At 39.9% G+C, this 15139-nt stretch overlaps 1 protein-coding gene across 10 annotated transcripts in view; it reads left to right on the top strand.

Annotated features, from left to right (window-relative positions):
* The window catches only part of MCTP1 (multiple C2 and transmembrane domain containing 1), a 277441-nt gene that overhangs the window by 232383 nt on the left and 29919 nt on the right, over positions 1-15139 (top strand). For all 10 annotated transcript variants that reach the window (XR_012627081.1, XM_074856034.1, XM_074856035.1 and 7 more), the window contains one exon: positions 6283-6336. Coding sequence is in view for 9 of the 10 variants with exons in the window: in XM_074856034.1 (XP_074712135.1) it covers positions 6283-6336 (54 nt within the window). In the remaining variant the exon portion in view is untranslated. The remainder of the gene's footprint in view (positions 1-6282; positions 6337-15139) is intronic.

Genomic DNA, 15139 nt, shown 5'->3' on the forward strand with positions numbered 1-15139 from the left:
AAATAGTCCTGCCCAGTTAACTTGCCGTGGATATTTAGCCAAGCAAATAATGTGGGTTTTTTTTGTTCTGCTGAGCTAAAAATGAAGCATTCTAAGAGATCTGACATTTCGAGTGTACGCTACATGTTGAAGCCTTTAGATGGAGACATACTTCAAATAAACACCTAATATTCAGTTCACAGTGCATTGTGTAAATACAAGAAAGAGCTAAAATAAATGAGAACCAAATATTGAAAGAAATATAGAGAAAAAGGCCTACTACTTGTGCCATTTTTATGATAAAAATGACTTAGTCCTAACTACATTGGCAACTGAATATTGAGGGCATATAAAGCTGACAACAGGAAAAAGGTTACATGTTCCTGTATAATAAACTGTATTTACTGCCCATGCATATTGCCAAGAAATCTATTACACTGCAAATAAAAATTCTGTTGTTGACATTACAGAACTACATGTAATCAGTAGCATGCATCAAAAGGCATCTGATAGCCATATTAAAGTCTCATTTCCTATTAAGAATCAGACTAAATTACAACATGAGCGCTTCCCAGAATAAGCTAACAAAATGCATTCTGTAAGAAGAAATAATTGTATTTGAGTGTCTCTGTAAAAATCAGGAAGTACTTTAGCAGTAAAGTACTAATGCTTTTCTTTTTAGTCTGCTGTCTTCTGTGCTGCAATATATTCAACCTTACTGGCAAGCTTATCACACTAATTATTATTACATCTAGTGGTTCAGTTATCTTGATGATTACTGCAGATGAAATACCCCAAGGTCAAAACATTAATAGTATAAATCAGGATCGGTTGTATTGCAGATATACTACACTCTTAAATCAGAATCTGTTAATTTGATTTTTATTTTCCTTATAAATGTGGTATAAAAAAGCAGGACATTTTAATTAAGCTATATCTCCTGTAAAGTTTGTCCTCGGCAATTCCATGAAAGAAGCAGACGTCATGTTGTGAAAATGAGCACAGAACTGCTGCTGGATCAGGCTTATTGACGATGGACATCTTTGCTTCAGTTTGAAGTACCTGGAAATGACCTGAGAGCGCCCAAGTGGCTTTATGCATCCCTCTCAAACCGTACACATTGCACACTTCTATACTACATTTACACGCTAACGCTGATTTGAGTGGCACAAAAGCATGCGGTACTGCTTATGTCCAAACAGTACGAATTACCATGAAATCCAGACAGTCCTGAACAGTACCATCCTGACCACATTCATCACACATCTAAAATGTCCTTAATTCGGAACCAAATCTCATTCTCTCCTTCATTTTGTCTTATGAATGTTAATACCTATATGTGAGAATACAAATGTCTGTGGATACTCTGACACCGCAACATGTGATACAGTGTAAAAAGTGTTTTCTTCTGTTTTTCATTTGAGACCACCTTCGTTTGAAGGACTACATCAAGTAAGATATAAGCAAATCTAGAGAAGTGCTAATGGGGGGGCGGGCGCGTTGCTTCACATTAAAGAAAAGTATTAAGGTAACAGTCATCAGGGTTACCTGCAGAGGTAGTGGCTCTCCTTTTATTTCTTCTTTATTTTGCATATTAGTGCAGAGCAGATACCTGGTGTTGTTAACATGTAAAGACATCAAAGTGTCTTCTGTGCAGGTGTTTCTGTGGGATCAGCCGAAGAACTTAGAACAGAAGACAATTCATGGGGTGACTTGCAGTTTGCACTTTTTGTATGAGAAACGGCAGGCTGATACTAAGAGAGAAGGACTTTTCATTAAATGTGGTGTTAAGTTCCAGCGTGTCATTTTTCCACGGAGTCTTTAGTTTCAGGAGGTATTTAAAAGTTCTCTACAGCCGTGGGTTTTCGATTCAACGTGCTTGTATCCAGCCTTGCTTTGCAGGTGTTGAGGTTAGAAGTCAAAACGAATTATTTTTCTCAGAATCTTACCCAGTCTGTTAGTCAATAGACCATCTTTAGAGTAAATGCAAGTTGTGCTTAATTGTTGGCTTCCTCAGCAGACTGCGCTCCAGCCCACCAGTGCTGGGGTTTTCTTCGGCGTGCAAACGTGGTACTTGTCCTTCCTTCTGGCAACCTGGTGCTGCTGCGACAGAACAGACACTCCTCCAGGCTCCTGTGGGTTGTGAATCGTACAGTATTTATCGACTGAGTTCCTCAAAGAGGGTGGGGATGGATCCAGAACAATACGTAGGAATTAGGCCGCATGCTCCTTCTGATTAATCAGCTTTTAACAGGGCTGTTTTGCACAGAAGGGATCTCACTTTTAACATTTAAACATCATTTGCTTACTGTTTGGCCGTGAAGCAGCTGACGTGCTGTATTTGAGGCCGTCTACGTGTGTTTTTTAAAATGTCATCTGTATTAGTATTATATTCAAGGGACAGTACCAAGAAACAGGTTCTTTCAAGACCTTCTACCAGTATGCGGCATATAAGTCTGTGACAAGTGACATTACAGAAGGTCATGTCACTTTTAACTGCTTGCATTAGATCTTTCTGATTTCCCCAGTGCCCTTCCTTTGTTTGATTAATACTACTTGATTTCAAGCAAGGTATCGGAAGGCATAATTTAGAGTGAGTATTCTAGGGGCAATCTAAGATTTTTGCCATAGAACTTTTAATAAAATAACTCTAATGTTTCATTTTATCTTCATATGCTTTTTCCTGTCCTCCCTCTCTCTCCTCTCCCTCCTTCCCTGTCTCCTCCCTCCCCCATCACGCCTCCCCCAGGTACAATGCTTGACATAAAGATCCGAGTAACTACTGTGTTCCTTCAAACCAGAGCAGCACATGTGCACTTTATTTGAGCAGCAACAAGGCAGAATCAAAGGAGAAAAAATTCCATTGTGGATTTTTTTTTTCCTGCAGTATTCTTACGACAATGTTAAACTGAAATCTGTTGCTCAGATCCACTGTACCTCTCTTGAACAGCCTTGCTTTGTTCCGCAGAAATAGGTTGTACTTCAGTATAAGGCTTTTGTAAGGCTTCAGCCTACCGACTCTTTGTGTATCGTACGGTTATGAGGAATCTACTTTCCTTGTTTTAATTTGTGTCCAAGGAATGAAAACACTTCTATTGGGTGGTTTAATAAATTGTATTATTGTGTCTGTATTGTCTGAATGTTCATGTTTGTTTTTTTCTTTCAAGTCTTCCTTTTGAATTTCAAGAGAAGGGAAAGCATGGGCTATGTTCCATATACTTTAAAAAATCATTTATGCATCTTGAGCATAGGAACACTTCTACTGCATTTTATTTTGCTACAATAATTGAATTCTGTTTTCCTTTCCAGACGATTCAGTACTCCGAAGCTCAATGTAATTGATGATATGACTAACCTAGAACAAGAGCATAGACTGATAGTGGCTTTTGAATTAAAAAATGGAATTGAGGAGCTGGAAATCTGGGCTCAGTCCTGGGCTTCAGGCAATTTCAAAGGACTTTTTATGTCCTTTGAAAAGTTAACATTTTGCCACTCTATAGGAGCTTGTAAAGTAGTTTGAGATCATTAGATGGGGAAGAAAAAAAAAAAAAAGTGAGTTTGAGGTATTATTATCCAGATAATTTAGAATGGGTATTGTCATGCAAGTGATTTCAGTGAGGTGCCATCATTTGCAACAATTTTAGAGGTTTCTAATTCAACTAATTGTCTCCATGCTAACTTTAGCGCTAATGTGAGATAGGCATTCTGCTGTTCAATCCTGTCAAGACAAGGAATTTCTGGATGTACATAAAAGAGATCTTTAAGTGTCTGGGGAATATTAACGTTGGAAAGTAAGAGACCTAGTGAGTTTAGTCAGCTCCAGGCGTAGGCAGTGTCTGAGTCAACAGATTCAGGTTTATACCTTGGGCTTTAGTCACCTAATGATGTAATTACAGACTTTTTTGCATGTGGTAAAACTGATTTAAGAGGGTTTCCATCTCGCTGCAGCCCTTAACAGCTTGTTTTCATCCTCTCTTCTCAGTTCACCATTTTCTCGGTTGAGCTGATGCTAGCATTTCTGGAGCTGCGGGGCAAACTGGGTCGCTGAAACCATCTGCATTAAAAGTTTTAGGGTGGGTTTTTTTGACAAACTCAATCCGTCCAGTGACATAGTCTACAGCTCAGCTCCCCAAATGCTTGGAACAGCCCAGGGAGGGTGACAGTGAGCTACCAGGAGAGGAGAGGAGCAAGGAGGTGATGCGGGTGCTTGGGAAACTGAAAATCTGGAAGGGGACAGGGCCTCTCAGACACCTCCAAGTGGGATGCATAAAACGGTGTACTGAGCCAAGCAGGAGCTGACAAGCATTTCAGCAACATGCTCTCGACATTTCCCTCTCTCCGTGAGGAGAGGTTTGACCATCCCAAACTCTGGGCACTGTCTCTGATCCCCTGTCTTTAAGAAATTGAGCAGAGCTGGCCTAAAAGGGAAACAGAGAAGAAACTGTTGAGGGAGGCTTCTTCATAGAGAGTGGATAGAGCACAGCCTTGATTCAGCCTGAGGGGACTCACATCTGACCAGGTCAGAGGCTGCAGGAGATTGGGTCAGTCAGGCTCTTCCTGCTAAAATCGTTCTTCTGGGAGGAGAGAATTTGAGAGTAATGGTTCCTTTGCTCAGGTTATGCTTCTTCCTTCTGCTTCGGGACATGCTCACTCTTTACTGTTTCTTTGTGCTGCTCGTTTTCCTTCTGATTCTAAGCTCCAGGATGGAGCAGCCAGTAGACAAAATTGGAGGCTCTTTCCCCTCCAAAGACCCAGGTGTTTTGGGTCCAGGCTCAAACAAGGATGAGCGGCTGAAACTGCAGATGTTTTGGACCATGTCATTGACTTGGTGTATGCAGAGCACTCTACTAGGTGTGATTGTTGACTCACCCTGTGTGGTGTGTGCGTTTTGTGTGGGCCCATGGAACGTGATTAACTGCGACCTTCTTGATGGTTGAACTAACTCAGAGAAAGGCATCTGATACACACGCTTCTCATTTTTAAGTTCTTCTCTTTCCTGATTTGGCTCTTGGATAGTGGTAAAGTCCCTTTAGTTCTTGGACATCGATTTGGACTTGAGCGTGTCCTTGCAGCTGTCTTTGGGGGGGTGATTATGAACTTACAATTTCAATGTGTTGTCTTAAATGACAAGTACACTAAAACTGTTTGTAGCTTCACCTGTATAACAAAGGAAACTATCGTCGTTGGTAGCAAGTCTGTAAAATAGGCCAAAATATTAATATTTCAGATCAACGAGTTTTTCCTTCTCTTGCCTTTTTTAAGCATATTTTATAATACATAGTATATACTTTTTGCATATGACACTCGGCTAGGTGGATCTTTGCTGACCTTCATTGTGGCTGTTCTTATATCCTAATAAGTACTTACATATAAATAATGATATAAAGAGTCACATAATTTTCTGCTCATAAGGAGGCACAACTTTATTCCAGTTCCACCAGCAGAGAATTTTCCCCACAGGGTAGGCTGAAGACTTGATCACAGTGTTATGAGAGAGGGTTTTGTGAGTTCTGCGTCTGAATCTGCCACTGACCATCTTCAGAAAGTCATTTAATCTCTCTGTAAACTAGATTTAATAGTGGTTCATTTCATGCTCGCAGTGTGATTAATAATTACTAATATTTTTTAGAATGAATCGAATGCATATGTGTGTTTTGTAGTGTTAGACTGAAAAGACTGTTTAAATGGAAAAATACATAGATGCAGGCATGTGGCAACTGCAGCTAGCAATGGACGTGCATAAAGTTAGATGCACAGGTTGTATGAAATCACTATTAAGAAACACAGTGCTAATGCTGATAGAGCATATGGTATATATTATTGTTGTAGATCATAAGGGGATAGGCTAGTATGATTTTATTCCCAGCTTTGTATTCTTCAGAAATCTCTTGGTGAATGCTGTAAATGCTATTAAAAATGTTGCACATTTTTGTGGGTTACAGTAAATTTAAAGCAAGCATTTGTATGTGCTGCATAGGCACTGGTGGAACTGACAAAGGATTCCTTTAGTTAAAACAATCGTATATTGAATTTTGAACTACCTTTTAAATACTTAAATTGTCAAGCAAGCATTTTGTACAGGAAGGATTTTCAGTATATAATTCCCTAATGTAGGTCGATTAAAGCTATAACGCTTTCCTAAATTTGAATCTCTAGATCAAGTGTTTTTTCCTAGTTGTACATTTTCCTTCTGTGCATTTATCTCAAATGTTAATAAAGTTTTCATCTACAGAAGGTTTAGAATTGACAGAACAAAACTCTTCCTTTTTAAATCATGACAACTACTACTGTTTCTGTCTGCAGGTAGTGGAGGACATGCTAGAGGACGAGGAAGAAGAGGATGACAGAGATGACAAGGTAATTATCTTTCCTAGCACTTGGGTATCTGGGGATGGGAGAATTTAGACATGACACTGTTTTTACAGACAGTTAAAAAAGGAGTTGAAGTGTTTTAGTCCAGAAAATTGGACAGAGCTGTTTATCATCCTAACAATGCTACAGTGAGTTGCAGGAAAGGATAGAGGACTATAAATCCTGCCTTTTTTTTTTTTTTCTTGGTCCAGAGCTGGGTCAAATATTTTTTCTGCCAGGAACAAAAATAATTCAGCCTGTCTGAAACTTGATAGCTCTTGTGAAGATAACTGCAGTGACAACTGTTTTTGAAGGACAAAAATTTGTCCTGTCTTGAGTATTACAAATAGGGCTGCACTTTAGGGGAAAAATGGTGTAGAAATAGCAACTCCATACTGGTCAAAGACGGGATATTGACATCTATAATTTTCAACGAATTACTTGATAGAAGAGCGGCTGAAATGTTTTGCACTCTGTATGACATTTAAATAATCACAATTCTCATAGACGTCCACTTGATTTGAAGTTGGCATTGTGGCCCGGCAAGCCGGGAAACTGTTGCAGATTGTTCAGCTATTTGAGCAAACGCCGTTCGGTTTGGAGGCTGCTGGTTGGGTTGAGAATTGCAACCACAGTAAATAACAGCTCATTTCCACATCTTATTGAGCCAAGCTATGGGACTGCTTGGATTGGTTGTCCCCCAGGGAGAGGGAAAAACCAGAGAAAAGAAATTAGAATGACCTTGCACCACTGAAGCGGTGGCTAGCGCTGGCGGGACAGCTTTCTGGTGAGGCGAGTGCAGTGAAGACAGCCCCGTTGTTGCTGGCATTTTCATACCAGGAAGGTGATATTTGTGGAAGAAAAGAAAAGGCAAAAAAACCCCAGATAATTTTACAAGAACTCTGAATTAAAATACAGATGATTTTGACCTTCACAGATGTTCCCCCCACTTCTGTTGTAGTAAAGCAATGAATTTTTTTTTTTTTTTTTTTTCCGAGAGGAGAAAAACAGTGTATCTTAATTTATGCCCTTGACCTTTGTTTCTAGTTGAGATGTACAGTTATATACCACTGTAAGAATTCATATGCTGGCAGCAGCATTTGAAATGTCAGAAAATTCACCGTGATTAGTTAATCCCCTGAATGATTATTTTTCTGTTAGCTAACACCTAAGATCTGAGAGATGATAAAAAAAAAAGTATTTTCCTCATTCCATTGCCAGCTCAAACATTTTACAATTGACAGAAAGTTATTATGTGAAATTCTTCTATACATCACTTAAATCGTTAGCTACATCATTTCAGAATCAGCAAACACTGTAGTAACAAAACCTTCTTTTACAAAACACGTATGTGATGGTTTTTAACACTAAATGATATGAGCATACACTTCTGGCAATAAAATATATGATTTATTGCAAAGGTCAGTCATGTAGCTGTGGAGAGCTTGTATTTTAACTCAACATGCTGGCTTTGAATCATCATTTCTTTTCTGATAAACACTGATCTGACATCCATTTGAGGCCATTTTCTCCTGTTTCTTCCTGCTTTATTATTAGAGCTGGTGCAAAAGTATCATCCCAGTAGTGTCTGTATTCCTGGATATTTTAATCACTGTGATTAGTGCACAAAGAATAGTGCTTGACTGCTTGTAGTTTAAGCCAGCCTGTGTAGTTACTGCTCAGTGGTTTTTGGAAATTGCTAAACAAACTCCTTTAAAAGGGAAGATGAGGACGGGGGTCAACCCCCCCCCCCACACTCCCCAATTCTCTGGCGATTAGCAGATGCCGGGCAAAACATGCCCAATTAGAATTATCACTCTGGGTTTTGATGTTGTGATCTAATATTCAGCTTTCTCAAATTGACACCAGAGTTCAAACATTTTTCTAGATCTGGTTACCAAGGTTGAATAAAAGTGAGTACTGACATTACCGTCTGCATTCAGTGAGCCCTTTTATTGAATATTTAAGAGCTGTCTTTCTAAACAGAAGGTGTTTAGGTTGATTTTTATAAATTCAGAGCTGTCTTCATTATTGCAAACATTTTGAGTTCTCATGATTGAATATGCTGCTTGAATGGAAAAGAAAATTACACTTTTCAAAATAGGCTTGTATGGACTACCATGTGTACTCAGTACTCTTCGCAGTGGCCATTATTTTGCACTGGGCTAAGCTGTAAAATACAAGCACATAGTTAGGACTGAGTTGTTTGTTGTTAGAAGCTGGTAGGGTGTTTTTTTCCTTTCTGGTGCATTAGACATGCTCTGTTAACTGCTGCTGTTCCTCATACATCTTTTTGTCAAAATGGAAGGGTGCAGTTTTGTATTATTTTATTTCATATATGTGTTTTCTTAAAGCTGTGTGCAAAGTGAAGTTTTGTGAGCAAACAAATGCACGTTCTGTAACACCAGCTGGTAGTGGCCTCTGGCTTTTATTATTTCTTTGTTTTTTCATACGGTATAATAGAAAAGTCAGGTAAATGGCTCTTCTTATGCGATAAAAGTAAAAAGATTAATAAATGTGCCAAAGCCTCACTTTAATTGAAACTGAAGCATATGTTGCAAGTATGTAAAATATGTCCCAGATGTTTGACCATGGCCAGTGTCTTTGCTTTCCCTGATTACCACAAGGCAGCTATTAGTCCTGTAACCTTTGGACTTAACGGTAAATGGGGTATTACATGGCACAGAACTGGAGCACCTGTTTTCCATTCAGTAAAGACCCCTGGCAGGCTTTACCTAAGCCTATCCATATGTTTTCACTTAGCAGATTGTTGGGCGATTATGAAAAGTGTCTTTCTTTAGAGCCAGCTTAGATATTAGTCACTTGCTCGCAGTGAAAGGGCAGCTCTTTGGCTACTTGATGAGGTCCATGTGGGCACACACTGATGTAGGTTACGGGACGTGTGATGGAGGGACGTTGCTCGACATCCCTGAATTGCAGAGTTAGAGGAGTCATAAACTGAGGATGATGAATGCTCAAATGTATGTAATTAGTTAAAGTAATGCGTTTTATTAATAGTGGTGTGTAATACTGAAAGGAGTTTGACAAGGTAGATTTGCACTTACCGTGTTACTTAGTCTCATTCTGATGTTCTGGATGTTAGTAACTTTTTTTTCACCCTCTGCTGCAATTAAGGTAGACAGGATTGTCAATTTAAGGTCATAGAATTTTTTTTTTACTGGAGAATATTAACTTTGTCTTCAATCTTCAGTTGCAGTATGACTAAGAAACTAAAATGGCAAGTGTACTTCTTCTTGTATCAGTTACAAAGTGGTGCTTAGCAGTGGAACACTTTCTAATTTTGTTTCTTTGTCATATGTATTTAGGAACTGAAAAAGGTGTTGTAGTTTGTTTGGCTCAGGCATTTGTCCTTAGTTTAATACTGGTTTTTCCAAGAAATAGCACTGGATTCTGCATTCCATATGTTCTGTACCACTTGCTAAACCAATGCCAACCACAGATCTACAGTTTAATCTGATTTCTCTCTCCTCTCTCTTTTTTTTTTTTTTTTTTGGCTCCCTTCCAAACACTGGCTTACACAGTATCTTAGAAAATAAGGGTCAGTTAAATTACATGAAGTCAAGTTATCAACAAGCTATCAAAAGGATTTTAACACAGTTATGTTATAATAATGTAGCAGTCAATATGCATAATCTATGTGTATAAAATTTTAGTTTGTCATTTAAGAAGTTCAGGTATGCTTTCCACATAGCTTTATTCTTTGAACAAGCTCCAGATAAGATTTCAGATAATCACAAAGAATTTCAGCTCAGCATTTTGCGGGAAGCCCTCAGCATGTCACAGAATCAGGCCAGTAAGCAATGCTACTGTTGCAGATTTAAATGCAGGAAGATGCACGGTATGAGGACTATTTTATTTTACCTTTTTATTAACAGTAACAACGTTTTATTAATACAAAATATTCAAATCATTTGCACCTTTGGCTACTCTCTCTCTAGGTTTTCGTTCCTTGAAAAATTCTTTGCAGTTCTCAGTCAATGTTATTATGTTTCAAGATAACTAGAAGCTTTTATAATGAAAGATAGTTGAGTCAAATTAAAGTATGTTTTAAAGCTTTTAATCATCCCTGCTGAGAGGTACCAACTTTGTTTTCAAGCCAAGACACGTTTGTAACCTGTCTCAGAAGCATGCCCTGCATTTTTACCAAGAGTAGATCATGAGGAGGAGGAAAGATAACTCCGATGTAGCTATATTTTTATATTCTATAAAAGAAAAGATTGTAATCTATCGTCGTGACAGTTATTTCCTATAAAATAAATGGTAGAAAGACAATAAAGAAATAGGGGGTGAGTGAAGAGAAAATTCCAGAACAAATAAATCCATAGGTTCACCTATAGCTTGATTCCACCATTAAATTGTACATGAACGTAGCGCCTAACTGTAAATAAAAAACCAACAGCTTGCAGTGAAAACTGTAGCTTCATATGAAACTGCTGTCCCCTAAAAGCTTAGCTAGACTATGTGTACTTACCAAACAAGCCTACAGCAGGGCACTCTAGAGTACATAGCTGCCAAAGTCAACCTCCTCAGTGCAGTTTGGTTTCAGCTCAGTTTGGTTATTTGTATGGAGATGGTGATAAGAGGCATGTGGTTTTTATCAAAATGGTACGTGATAGGAGGGGGATGATGGTGTAGACTGCTTCAACCCATACACTGGAACATCAGCTGATGCTGTTTCTGATCGCTGGATCACCCCAAAGTCACCGCCATGGAGTTGCTTTTGCCTGGATGTACCTTGGGTCACGTGGAGCCTTCGAGAGGAGCTTCCACAAAGAGCAGTTTTCAGCCTGCCCTGTGCTGGGGCATTGGATGGGCTTCGTGATCAAAGCGTGCGCCTTTGAAAACAGGTGACTTGGACAGCCTTCTGAGAGGCTTAGTTTTAGCGAGATCAGGCTTCTTCATCCCAGTGCAGCTCTGAAATACTGTCAAAATTAGTGGAGTAACATGAGTATTAGTGAGATCAGAATCTGAGATTTATACCTGAAGTTTGGCACTCGAGGAGATGTGTGTGTGAGAGAGTCCCTGGGGGACCGTGGGTCTATAAACTGTTGAATGAATTACACTCATCCATGTACGTGGGTTTTTTCACCTGTGACTAATATAGTGTGGGTAATGTTCCTCATTTATTAAGTAATCCAAGTATAATTCAATAAATTATTAAATCAAATGAAGAATATGTCTTAATTATGTTAGCTGTTTCAGAATGTGACATAATTTTGCCCTACATTTTTCCTCTACCCTTAATATTATTTCTTAATATAACTAAGCAGATTGAAATTCTTTGAGGCCAAGCAAAGGTTTGTTTTCACCTAGCTCCTCAAAAAGTAACTTTATGAAATGGGCTGTAGTAAAAATGTCTGTATGGCCTTCTCTGTGACTCAGGGGAGGGAGATGATGAGTCCTGAAGGAAATGACCAAAAGCTTTTACTGCTGGGTTCTCTTTGAAGCCTTCCAATGTGTGCAGGTTGGTTTAGTCCTTAGCTTCAAAGGCGTCCATCCATTTTGTGGCTTCAAAAGTGGTGAGAATGGACCATTCCTCATTCTCTAACAGAACTTTTTAACGAAGTTTCAAAAGGAATCATGAGATCTGGGTTCTGTTTAAGCTGCTGCCATGAACCACTTGAGACTCTAAGCAAGCCATGTAGTCATGAGTAATTATATATAAAATACATGAGTATTTGCCAGCTGCCTGAATAGTTCTTCAGGTTTATTCATCGCTCCCCATCTTAGCCTTCCAAAAAACAGCCCCAAACACCTGTTTTAGAGAGATGCCCTTTGAACTTGTTCTACAGCAAAATGTAGAGTCCATACTACAGAATGGGTCTTTGTCTAACAGCTTTGGAAGCCTGGTAGAAGAAATGTGGTGGTTGAGGTGTGCTAGCATGAGGATGAGTGCTGTGTGGACCCCGTCCCTGGTGGCAGACGTGTGGCTGACACAGTGTACGTGAAGCAACCTGCACTGAGCAACCTGGTCTAGTTGAAGGTGTCCCTGCTCATTGCAGGGGGGTTGGACTAAGTGGCCTTGACAGGTCCCTTCCAACCCAAACCATTCTATGATTCGATGAATGAGAATGAAGAGATGATGCTGTGGGAGAAGATGATGCCCAGCAACGTGGCTCTCTGCAGAATGAATGGCACGTTTTCAGATGAGGTTTGGTCTGGGTTGTCAGATGAGGGTTTTGAGATGAGGTTTGAGGCTGAAGCTCACAGCACAGCACAACTGAAAATCCACCTCTTAAGCTTTGACTTTACTAAAATGCTTGTAAGAAAATTCGCAATCTCAACTACAAAAATTTGCTGTGATAGTTGATCAGGCATTGCTGTGCTTTATGGAGAAAGGTATAGGAATGTGGGAAAATAAATTGCAAGTTTTTGCAAACAATATGCACGTATTTTGTGTGAAGTTCAAAGTATCTGTGTGCCAGTAGAAAATTTTATATTACTTACTTAATGTTGATATGTGGATCACTGATGAAGCTGCTGGGCAGATCATCCAGGCAAAATATTATCCTGACAAAATGAAAGAGGCACCCCCCACCCCAAAGAATTGAAGTGCAGAGCTGCTCCCAGAGCAGTGTGGTGTGGAATTACAAAGTTGGCCTTGTGCAGCAGCATCCTCAAGGACACAGCACAGTGTGGTAGAGAGCAGAGTTTGCCCCTACTCAGGTTTCATATGCTGGCAGAGAAAGAGGTAAAATTGGCCTAAATAAAGCTTGTGGACAAATAGTGCATATAACTAGCTTCATTCTACTTCCTTTTCGTTTCGTAGATATGAATTTTATGTATTTACTAATAACTACTAGAAGAGCTCCAAAGGTGTGGCAGTTTACCAGGGCAGTTTGTCCTCTAAATAAATTACTGTGATACCTGTTTCAGAAAGCTTTAAATACCCTTCCATTCAGAAACAGCAACTGCTTCCACCCATCGCAGCAGAGGTTTGTGGACATACAGCTCCTAACTATCAGATACCTGTAGATCCCTACAGACTTTCCAAGAGGAGTTTTGTTTCCAGGCATCTTCCCCTCTACTGCCCTGGAGTATACATGCCTTTTGGGGACAAAAAAAAAAAAAAAAGCAGCATATTAGAGTACTGATAAATCAGATGACATCATCTCTGCCAAAAAAAGCTTTGCCCAGTCCTCCATCCTGCACCTTCTCCTCCCACTTTCTGTTGGAATAGAGGTTAAAGCAGCCCTTAGCTTCTTGGGTTTGGTGTCTGTTGGCATCAGGTGTGCGCCTCATAGAAATGTGCTTATTTTCCTGTGCTCACAATCCAGTCTTAGAAATGATTCTTTAATCACAGGAACTTTCCATTAAAAAAGTTCTGTCGATTTGAAAGCATAAATGCAGGGAAGAATATATTGGTTCTCAGTGTGGAAAAAGTATGTATTTTTGTTGATACCTACTCTCCTGATAGCAGAGACTTGAAAATAACCAGGGAGACAGGTGACTGCTATGTGGAGGATGAGGCTTTCCTGATTCCTGTGAAACTCTCTCTCTGTTTGGACAGTTTATGCAGCTCGGTGGGAGGTCTGGCCAGGGGAAGAGGTATCGCTCTGCCAACCTTCAGTAGAAATTTGCTGAAGCCAAGCAGCTGATTTGTGAATTCCTCACAGAGCATCCTTACAGTGGGGCAGGGACCTGCCACAGCTGCTCCTGCCTGGTGTGGGCTCATGAGAGGTCGAGCACTGGGGCCAAGTGCTGGGGAAGGCAGTGGTTTTTCTGTGGATTTACTGACTTTTCTGTTGAGTTGCACACCAAGGGTACAGATGTCCACCCATGAGCCTTGTGGGAGCAGCTCCGAGTTGGGGAGCCTGCGGGAGCAAGAGCTGGAACTGGCAGAAAGAGATGGGGGGGGGAAAAAAAAAAAATACAAAAAAAACCCCATAGAGGCAACTATGGGTGCTTGGCAGGCAGGGATGTGGGGAAGGAGATCTACAGTAGATCTATGTATATCTCCTGCCAAGATCTGCAGCAGGAGATGTCAAGAGTCAGGGAGAGGCCACGAAGCCCCGGGTGGAGGTGTGCTGGGGGAACAGGCGTGGGCTGAGCATCCATGTGGGAATGTGCAGAGCTTTCCTTAAATCTCACTTCCCTTAAATCTCACATACGTTAATTTTGGAGCAGTTGGGTTCGCCATCTCAGTAGTGCTTTGAATGTAGTCTTTGGTGTACAATTCAGATATAGACTCGAAAATTAGAATTTATGGCATATGGAAAAGCAATAAAAGGTTGGTTTAGCACTCTGGCTTAGTATTAAATGTGACTTAAGGACTGGGGTGGTATCTGTGTTATCTGCATGATCAGCAAATGCATGTTTGACTGGTTTGGGAGCAGACGAGGTAATACGATAGGTTAACATACAGCTGTAGCAGTCTGATAATGCAGTGTTTTTATTGATTGTCTAACTCAGTAACTACACCGGGTATTAGGTTTGCTTGTCACAGTGCTTAGTGCCTGGGGTAGTTGAGCAAGTTACTTTTCCACTGAGTTGACCCCAAAGTCCCAGAGTCTTTCAATCAAACTCCTCAGATTTCATACACTGGCAATTCCTTTCCTTTTCTAATGGGCTATATTAAAGAAAATGTGTCACCTTTTGCACCATGTAATACTAAATCAGATCAGAATTCATGCACAATTATGTCAGTGGAAATCTAATATTACAGACCTGCTTATCTCAAGATAGCACATGGAAAAATAAACTTGCACAACTGACAGATTTACTTGATTCTACAGATAAGTTATTTGTAAGTAATTGAGCTGAGGAATGTATACGGATTATTTTCCTA

Source organism: Strix uralensis, chromosome Z (assembly GCF_047716275.1).
Source record: "Strix uralensis isolate ZFMK-TIS-50842 chromosome Z, bStrUra1, whole genome shotgun sequence".
In the NCBI taxonomy this organism is placed as follows: Eukaryota; Metazoa; Chordata; class Aves; order Strigiformes; family Strigidae; genus Strix; species Strix uralensis.